The 10,912-nt window shown below is 30.8% G+C and overlaps 1 protein-coding gene across 3 annotated transcripts; it reads right to left on the reverse strand.

Annotated features, from left to right (window-relative positions):
- Positions 1-6,563: 6,563 nt before the first annotated feature.
- On the reverse strand, positions 6,564-10,685 carry LOC102594986 (uncharacterized). 3 transcript variants are annotated; one of them, XM_006347151.2, is made up of 9 exons: positions 10,558-10,667; positions 10,362-10,468; positions 9,826-9,940; positions 9,680-9,735; positions 8,612-8,659; positions 8,411-8,508; positions 7,666-7,735; positions 7,429-7,539; positions 6,564-7,052 (listed from the first exon to the last, which is right to left on the reverse strand). In XM_006347151.2, the coding sequence occupies exons 2-9, from the start codon at positions 10,464-10,466 to the stop codon at positions 7,002-7,004; spliced, it is 654 nt and encodes a 217-aa protein (XP_006347213.1). In that variant the 5' UTR covers positions 10,467-10,468; positions 10,558-10,667; the 3' UTR covers positions 6,564-7,001.
- Positions 10,686-10,912: the final 227 nt, after the last annotated feature.

Genomic DNA, 10,912 nt, shown 5'->3' on the forward strand with positions numbered 1-10,912 from the left:
ATATATTTTTTTTACTTATAACAAAATAACAAAACCATCCACAATGTAGTCGTTTAAGAGTCTTGTTTATGGGGAGATTTATTCTCTCTAAAGTTTCAATGTTTTTCTTTATATTAGTTTTGATATAATAATATTTTGATTTTTAGTATAAGTTTTTGTTATCTGATTTATCAACCATATGATTTGCAAATTGCAAGCTTCCGCATGACGCCCTATTCACCTTCATAACCCAACATGGATAACTTTATACTTACATCCTAATTTACCCTTATCATTAATTATATTCATTTTCCTATTACATTTTCAACACATTGTATTTATTACACTCTTCTATTTATAATTTCTCAAGAAGTGTGCAAAGTTAACCATGGACAAATATTGTTGGCCAAATGAGTATTTATTTTTCAATGTTTAGATGCTTATATTTAATAATGGTGATTTGGTAAAAAAAAATACCCTATCATTTAATTTATTGTTTCTTAATTCCTATGCTAAATTAATAGTGAATAACTATTACTTCCTCCGTTCCTTTTTATATGTCACATTTACTATAAATAGTTGGTCCATAATACTTGTCATTTCATAAAATTAATGTATGTATTATAATATTCTCCTATTTTACCCTTATAAGTTATTAACCTTGAAAACATACTTGTCATTAATATAGAAAAATTAAGTGAATAATTTATATTTATTGATCAAATACTTAACTTTTGTGGTTTTCATTAATGCTTCTGAGGTTGTAATTTAATTACTTATAGGCTAAGGTCATCATTAGAATTCAGAATTCCACAGCTTTAACAAGTTCGAGTATAGCAATTAATATGCTCGTCGCTTACATCTTTTAAAAAATAATAAATAAAATAATGATTTTACTATATCATTTTTGTAATATAATAAAGTTAATATTTTTTAAATGCATTTCAAAATAACTATAGTTAATACTCCCTCCGTCCCTATTTAGTTGTCTATTTTAGAAATGACACACAGATTAAGGCAACAATGATTAGCATAATGAAGTTACAATTTTATCCTTACAGTACAATTTACAATTCCAAAATAAATTAACTCAAGATAACTAATCAATGTTGGGAAGTTCATTAAGTTTATTTACTTTATTTATGACAACTTTATTTAAATAAGGGTATAATAGGAAAAAAATTTGTTGTCCTTTCTTGATTTGTCAAAAATGGAACAACTAAATAGGGACAATTAAAAGAGAAAATATGGACAACTAAATAGGGACGGAGGGAGTACTAAAGATAAATTGAAAATTAAATGATAAATTATTTTTAAATTTTTTAAATTGAACAAATAAAATTGGATGGGAGTGTTACATTTTTTTGTGTCTATTTTAACATGTAATTAAATACTTTTTGTTTCAATTTATGTCACTTTTTGCTTTTCGAGTTTCAAGTATGTTTTTAACATATTAAAATGTATTTTTAAATCATATTGACATGAGAAGAATTACAACTTATGATATTTCTTCATATAGTTTCTAAAATCTAAATTTGAGTTTTAAAATATAGAATTGATTTAATTCAATTTAGCTTCAAAGATTAATTAAATTTACTTTTATGAATTAAAAAAAATGCCACATAAATTATTGTGAGGTGATATGTTTTTAATATAAAGTAATTAATGTGAAAATGATGTGTTTATATTTTGTATTTTTCAAACTTGTTGATCTTTGAGTTAGTTAAATGGAATGTTAATAAATTTATTAATTATAATTCAACGTTAATTATTTATTTAATGTAAATTAAACTCTTAAAACTCGTTAGCTGAAAAAAAATGATTCAAACAGACATAAATTGACTATATTTTATTTTTGGCTCTTCATCTTCACTAATGATACTCGAGTACACCTACTAATCCTATTTCTTACAAGCTATTGAAAAGATTTGATTTTTTTCCCACTCTTTTCAATACAAAGTAATTAATGTGAGATAATGTGTTTATATTTCACATTAATTAATTAAATGGAACAAACAGAATATTATTAAATTTATTAATTAAAACTCAATGTTAATTATTTATTTAATATAAAATATAATCTTACATGACACCTCTTAAAACTTGTAATCAGATAAAAACAAATCAAACCAACGGAACTGGATTATGCATCATTTTTTACTCTTTATCTTCACCAATGGTACTTGAGTACACATACTAACCCTATTTCTTATAGGCAATTGAAAAATATTTGATCTTTTTCTTTCACTCTTTTTAATATAAAGCAATTATTGTGAGATTGTATTTATATTTTATGCTTTTCAAACAGAACGTTAAGAAATTTATTAATTAATAACTCAATATTAAAATTCGAAATCACTTCCTAAAAATTTTGCGAGCTATGATGTTGTCAATTTGTCTTCCTTTATTAATAGTAGTGAGAATAGGGAGCTTTATTATTTACAAGTTCAAGTTAGACAAATATTAGTATGAAAAATATAATTTAGCTTGAGGCGTCTGAATATACTATTTTAGACTCCCTTTGTTTCATTTTATGTGTTACTTTTTGAATTTTGAGATTCAAACAAATCTATCTTTGATCGTAAGTTTTTCATAGATCTTTTAAATATTTTGAATATACTATCTTTATATAATAAATAAGTAAATTTGATATATGACTCGAAATTTAATAAGTACTTTTAGTTATAAAGTGTAAAAATTTATATCTTGTTCTCCCACAATATTGCGTATATATAAGCTAATTTTCAAACGGGTGATTAGAATAATTGACCCATTTTACCTTGCAGCTCTTTCTGACCAACAAGGGATTCTCTCTTTTGAGGTAATTTTTCCCCACAGAAGTTTAGTATCAATATTAGTTAATATTCGCTCTGTCCACTTTTAATTGTCATGTTGAGTTTTTCGAAAGTTAATTTGATTAATTTTCAATGTCAAATTAGATTACATTAATTTGATATTTTTAACAAAAAAATTAGATATTCAAAAACTATACGAAAAGTACTATAAATTCTAATTTTTTACATATCAATATAATAAACAAATACATAGTAAAATATTAGTCAAAGTTATTATCATTTGACTCTAAAGAGGAAAACTATGACAATTATAAGTGGACGGTAGTATTAACTTTTCGGTGTAAAAAGTATTAAGTATTTCAATTGAAATAAAGTAGTAACTAGCCCTTTTCCAATATAATTCTTCAATCTCTTCTAATCAATCATAAATTATTTTTTACAAAAAAATAAACTTATATATCAAGTTTTACATTTTTAAAAAATGAAATCACAATTCAGAATCTCAAATGTTTTTTTTTTTTTTGGAGAATTTGAGATTTAAAAAATCATGATCTCACTCACTTGTTCACATATTGACATGAAATTGTAATTCCAAATCACGAAAAATTTTACTATGGGTGAGGCCCAACCAACCAAAGTTGGAAGAGGCTCCATCCATTTTTTGACATGTGGATCGTGGGGCCCAAACTATTAGTTAAAGCTAAAAAATGAAACCAAAAGGAGAGAGAATGTAAAGTTTGAGTGGGAATTGCAAGATAATTGTGGGGTCCATGTCAATTTTAATTAAATAAATTAAAATATTCTTGGTTTGGTTATCGGTTTGATGTATTTACAAACCAAAAACCGATAAATCGAACCAATAACACCTAAAACCGAACCGAACCGAACCGACCAATGTGCACCCCTAATTGAAAGTGGAAAAGTGCAAGGGAATAAAAAGTCATATTATTAGTTGATCAATATTTTTATTTTCTATTTTATATCCACATTTATTTAACGTGTTGAATTGAATATCTATTAAAAATATTATTCTTATATTGAAATTTGTTTACACTCTATTTTCTTTAAACTCGCGTTACTTTTAAAAATAGTTCTATATTACAAGATAAGATAAGATTTGTGTATTTTTTATTGTCTTCAAACTAATTTACTATTAACGTCAAATACCAAATTGAAGACATGCATAATTCTAATCACCTATTAAATAAACCCTTTAATGCTACTAAAGCAATGGGGTGAAGAAATGGAGGACAATATGAAAAAAGAGCGGAAAAAAAGAAAGTGATATCGTTTGTTTTGAAAACTCGAAAATCTCATTAAATGATTGTTGGTTAATTTTATTATGTTGTGTTTCATTTACACAAAATATAAATTATTTCATTAGTTAAATTATTTATCGTAGTGACTAGTGAGAATGTACATTATGTTAGCATTTATTAATTGAGAAAAGGTTCTATACAAACTTGTGGTCCCTCCGTCTCATATTATTAAGAAAAAAAATTCGGAATTATTATTTATTTTAGATAATTAAAATAGAGTGTATTAAGAAGAGTTACAAGGCAATTAAGAATTGGGTGGTTAAAATTGAAAATCTCAAAAAATAAATTAATGACTAAAATTTAAATAATTAAAATTAAATTGTGAATTTTGTAATAAATAATACCGAATGAATTTTAGTAGCTCAATTGGTTGATTATATGAATTTTTACATTTTTGTGAGAGTTCAATTTATTTATTTTAGTTCCACAATTATCTTGCAATTCCCACTCAAACTTTACATTCTCTCTCCTTTTGTTTCATTTTTTAGCCTTAACTAATAGATTGGGCCCCACGATCCACATGTCAAAAAATGGGTGGAGCCTCTTCCAACTTTGGTTGGTTGGGCCTCACCCATAGTAAAAATTTTCCCAAATCACATATCAATTCTTTTCAACTTCATCAATACAAATATTGTCCAAAAGAGATGAAATCACACAAAAAGCTAAGTCCAGAGAAATGATGCACTTTTAAGGAATGAAACAAACATCTTTCATCTTTATGGTACTATTTGCTTTATCCTACACAAGGTTCCTCCAGTATTTTTTTCAGTCCTAAACATGGTCCCTCCAGCTTTAATTAATTACATTTGTACTCATTACTTTAGTTGGATAAAAGAAAAGGAAACAAGAATCCTTTATGCACTGTATTTCACAACCCACCCCAAATAGTAGTCTTATTTTGCTTGTAACTGAAACTTATTCAGAGAGTCTACTTAATGCCTGCAATGTCGTCAATGAGCAGCAACATGCTATTAAGATTATTTGATAGTTAATACTCCTATGACCTATCTCATAATATTGTATAATTGATTATTATTTTTTTGCAAAGTGTAACGTAATTAGCTAGCATTTGATCTTTAACCCTAAAACTAATTATACAAGTGATACGTTTTGTTAAACTTAACTGTGGATCCCACAAAATTGTCACATGGCAAACCCTTCTCCCTCAATCTTCTTTCTTGTGCTGCAATTTTCAATTGATTTATTCTCTCTCCATTACTTCCTCCTCCTTTTTTTAAACCAAATTTTACCAGAAAAAAAAAAAACTGACACACAAAAATCTCTTCAAATCTCAAAGAAAATTTTAAGATTCTATTTTCCACCTTTATCCATTCCGTTTTCACCCTTTAATGTCAACAACGGAATAAAAAAATAATACATAAAAAAGTTATTAATCTTAAAAATGACAAAATAAGAAAAAGCTATATTCTTCTCATAGATCCCTTCAACAAGAGAGAATAGTTGTTTAAAACTTGAAAATAGTTTACTTATGGAGATCTCATAAAAGAGAAATGGAGTGTTTTATCTAATTTACTTAGTTCATACTATTTATTTTAATGGATCGCTTTTTTTGTCTGTCTAAAAATGGGAGTTGCTGGGAATTATTATTTCAAAGGGGAACTAACAAATGAGTGTAGTGTATATATATATATATATTACAAGAATATGATAAGTGGGTGAACTGAAAATGGAGCATCACCTCTAATGGTGTTGAAAGAAGGAAGACCAAAATAGTCATCTGTTAAGTTTAACATAAATTTTCACTTCTATGATTAGTTTTAGGTTAAGGACCAAAATAGGCATCTTTTTCTATACATCAAGGACTATTTCAATAAGATGATGATATATATAAAGGATCAAAAATCTCCAACCCTCATATATCAAGGACCATTTTGGTCGTTTTATCTGAAAAAGTTTGCCAAATAATGACAAATTATATGAACAAACACTATTTGTCAAATTCTCCTTGAGAAATCTATGGCGAAATGGTCCTTAGAAGTTAAAACTATGTTATATCTTCATGAAGATTCCCACTGGAAGGTTTACTGATTCTAGGAGAAGAAAATTAACAGAACATACAGGCCCAGTCTGCAATAAGCCCAAATTGGTTAATGGGTAAATTCTCTTTTTTCAGGAACATGATCAACCGAAAATTATTATGTTCGCAATAAAATGCTCCAATTTTCCATTGACTTCGGAAAAAAAATCACTTTTCGTATTATAACAGGATTGGTTCGCTCATGCAGTAAGTACAACAACAACAACAACAACATACCCAGTGAAATCCCACTAGGTGGGGTCTAGGAAGGGTAGAGTGTACGCAGACCTTACCACTACCTCATGCAGTAAGTAATACTTAAAATTTGCAAGTAAACAAAAAAATTAGGTCCCCACGATGCTTTGTTTTACAAGATGTTAATTATAGCACGCAGATTCACAAATTTACAAGATGTTAAATATAAAATGCAGGTTCACAAATTTAAGATGATGTAATTCACTAACTGTACCTTCCGCAGGAAATGTTACATAAGGATCAAAAGAAACCACAAATCTGGCACACAAAGACCAAACACTTTGATTGAGATACATTACCAGCCAGAGCGTGGACAGAATCCATTTTATCACCCGAAGAATTCCACTAGTCATTTCGAGTCGGAGTTACAAAAATTAAGGCTAATACAAGTAGATGTTTGGAATGTCTTACAGCCTCGGTGTCGTCTATGATAAATGCTAATTCTATCAGAAAAATGTATGGTGCTAGCAATCTTTCCACCTTCGTTGACAATTTAGTAAATTTAAGCAGCACACAGCATCCCATCAGTAGCACAGTTCCAATGCCATGACCATGAATTGAAATGCAAACTGCCAAATATTAATCTTCATGCTAACTCAGTTCTGCTGGAACGATCTAATCTGCATCAAATCTGATCTTCTTTGGTGCAGCCTGAATTGAACCCACCTGCAAATGACATGCACCATATGTTATCTCCTGATGGAGTGCGACGTAATTTCAGCTTTAACTAAAAACTCTTTCATTGTGTGCTCAGTGCAACTCATTTGTCACTTCCCTAATCCTAGTTATTTCTAATATTTAGGAAGTAATTAGCATTCTTGTAACAAATATACTCAAACACTACTCAACTATTGTTCAACAGTATCACACTAGCCAAAACGCAACAATCCTGTTATTAGCATCATCTAGAGCAAATTATAGTTAATTAACAGTTAGATTCACTAAATAGAAGGGTTTCCATACTCCAACCAGTAACCTGCAGCGATAAGGGTGTATTTGCAGCATCAAAGAGTTGAATTAAAGAAAGCCATATATGTCTTACCATTTCTGGGCACTCATAGTCAATTCCAGCTGCTTCAATCCTCTTTCGCCTCTTCTTGTCACGTTTTAATATTCCTTCAACCAACTTCTTGTGATCATCCAGTGTTCTTTCCTGGACGATTATTAACACTCAACAAGTTTATGTTTGCAAAGTCCAATCAGACGTCATAATACTAAACTGCTTACCACATTTAGCATAACACACAAAGCAAAAATGTTATATCCCACTGAATATTACCTTGTCCTGACGTTTCCTTTCAATTTTAACCCAATCCAAGGGTTTGTACCAGCGGTTCACACCTTTCCACCTATGTAGAAATCAAAGTTGTTAACTACCAACAGATAAAGACCCAATTTTGCATCTCCATGCTAAGAAAGTATCATAAACCTACCACTAAATTTCAACTCTTCACACTCCTTGTAAAGTTAAAAAATAATCAGGAGAATGCCGTGCTTCTAGACATATCTTTTGCTCCCTTACAATGAGATTAGGTGGTCGCCAATCATTGGATCACAAAACCAGAAAACTTGTGCAGCTCAAATGCAACGCCGAACTCATTTTATAACTCATAATGTAGGGGAAAGATTAAGAATAATATCAGACTTCATGTTTTCTGTCATTAGCATTTAGCAGCATGAAATTTATAAAACAGAGATCCCGATATATAAGCAGGAGCAAATTTGCAGGTCAATATATTCTTTAAAGTTTAATCCAGTCAAAAAAAAAAAAAAGATCTGGTATTTTATTAGTTGTTGTTCCAATTTGTAGTGACGAAAGACTACAAAGTGCCGATAAACCTCCTACAACAAGAAGCTCCCAGACCACTGAACCCCCTAAAAACAACCTAACCATAAACATAAGAAAAAGAAAAAGATGGAAGAAACCAAAGAAATTTGACAATCTCCTCACACTTGGACATAAAATAATTAAATTACCATTCCCTCCATCAAATTGGAAAAAGGAGAGGGAGGGGGGTCCTTACAAACTTGGATGTACATGTTCAGGACGAATAAGCTGAACTTGAAGTAAGTGCTCAAACAAGAGATAGTTATGCATAGTTTCCGCAACAACTTTTGTAACCTGCACTTACCCAAAAAGACAACCAGAAAATGGGAAGATAATGATCAGACGGATTTTTTTAAGCATATCTATGACACTACAAAGCCACTAGGACAAGTACTACCTCAGGAGACTCAAATTCTATGAAGCCAAAATGCTTTGATTTTCCTGTCTGTTGAGGAAGAGAAACCAGGATAAGTCAATGAACAAAAAGAAAATTACCTTAAATGAAAATAATGGTAAATCAGTGGATTAACATATGATGTGTAGCTTAAAGGAGTGCAGTGCATGCCCATAATGAAAGAACAATAAATTTGTCAATGGACTAAGAAATGAATTGAGTAGTTTGAAAAATGAAAATGAAGTGAATGCCAATGAATCGCCATACTCCTCTACATAATTATGGCCTACAATTTCATTTCTTTTCTAGATGAAAAATACTTCATAAAGTTAAAAAATAGGTGCTATAATCAAGGTATTTCCTTTATCCAAAGGTAAAAAAAAGGTATTTTCAGGCAGATGTTAGCTGATCAGACTTCTATTGTTTCTTAAAGATGAAATATCTATCACTACACTCATGAATGAGATACTAAGATAAGGTGTACAGAGAGCATAGGGTGGAACAGGGAATTGGTAGCTGAGGAAATAGAAGGAAGAATAAAAAGTAGCTGGATGTCCAGCACGATTGTGTTAAGGGTTCCATGAGAAAGTCTATTACCCAGATTGAGAGAAAGACGATTGCACTGTGGATTAGGACGGGGTGGAGAGATCCTTACTGTCCTTACGGCGGATTTGAAGTGTTAAGAGTTGTTCTGTCAGGGTTAAGAAGCATCTAGTTTACTGATTTTTTTTCTAGTAAGAAGCATTCTGGTTAGCTGATTGCTTAGGATTCTTCAAAATTACACAAAATCATTAGGAGACTAACAAAAGAAAAAATGAAGGAGGCTGCCACCATGCAAGCAAGGTGAGTTACGCCTCAACTGGTTAAGATGTACTCATGTAAAACATAATTGACCAATGGTTTACAAAATTAATGGCACAGTGCCATTTAAGGGAGAATGAAGTATGCCAAATGCATTACAATAATATAACCATAAAACATCAAATAAGTGAGTTAAAGAGTAAACATGAAAGAAATCTCTAACCAAACAGATGAACAATTGACCAATAATAATTAGCCTGGAAAATTAACCTTTTTATTCCTTGCAATTCTAAGCCTCTTGATGGTACCAAATTGCTTAAAGAAACCTGAAGACCACATTTATTATACATAAGAGGAAAATATCAAGTATCTAAATAGGCTCAATCTCAGACAAATTCAAAGAGAGAAATGCAAACCTTCCATTTCATTCTCATAAAATCCATGTGGGATTCTCCCGATATATAACACTGTTGCTTTATTTTCCCTTACTTCAGTCTTTGGGAGCTTCTGCGCTGGCCCACCTTCTAATGGCTATTTATTTGAAGGACAAAAACAAGTCATACACAGCACACCAATTGCCATGGAGAAATTTACAGTAACAATTCTAACGAAGACCATTGCCCCTCAAAGTATCATTGCCCACCCACATCATCACAGACCAGACAATCAAAGTTTATACACATATACCAAGCAAGTTGCACAATTAAGGAGTACATACAGCACAAAAATCATAAAAACTAAAGCATATACTAACACGAAATCCCATAAAGGAGACAATTGCTTCTTATCGAGGGAAAGAGACAGTAGTCTAGAGAGTGAGCTCACCACTAACTATATATACATAATTTGAGGTATTTTCTTTCAGTTTTCATTATATTTATATACATCTATATAGTTCGAAGAAAGTGGATGAACTGCTCATATGATGGAGCCGCACGAACAAATAACGTACCAGAAACTCACGGGCTTCATCTTTAGAAGCTGAAGAAGCAGAAAAATCGCTTGCTCCCTTTTTCAATTTCTTCGTTATTGCTTTCTTCCTTGCTTTAACACCCATCTCTGTTTACATAATCATACTAAACGTCAAGCACTTTGCACAAATAAAAACAAAAACACAGAAAAGAAAATTGAAACCTGAAGAAAATTACTTGAGCTATAAGCCTTAGTAGACCTCACCGGAGAACGGTGACAGATAAGCAGATGAATTCGCCGGAGCTGCCAAGCACGAGAGAGGAAAAAGTTGGTTTGCAGATGCGCGGTAACTTAAACCCTAAACCCTGTGTTCGGATCCTCTCGTTTTCTATTTTCGGGTCGAACCATCCGCCGACGATTTTGCAGGGTCAGAACTCAAAGAGCTACTAGAGCTGTTAAAATGAGATTAGCCCATTAGCCCATGGGTCGGCCCAACTAACCATTATTGAGATAGGATTTTTTAAGCCCATATAAAACTAGGGCTTACAAGTTTGATCCATATAAGTCATTGGTCATTGAAGCTTGATCAGG

The sequence above is a fragment of the Solanum tuberosum genome, unplaced genomic scaffold (assembly GCF_000226075.1).
Source record: "Solanum tuberosum cultivar DM 1-3 516 R44 unplaced genomic scaffold, SolTub_3.0 scf00091, whole genome shotgun sequence".
In the NCBI taxonomy this organism is placed as follows: Eukaryota; Viridiplantae; Streptophyta; class Magnoliopsida; order Solanales; family Solanaceae; genus Solanum; species Solanum tuberosum.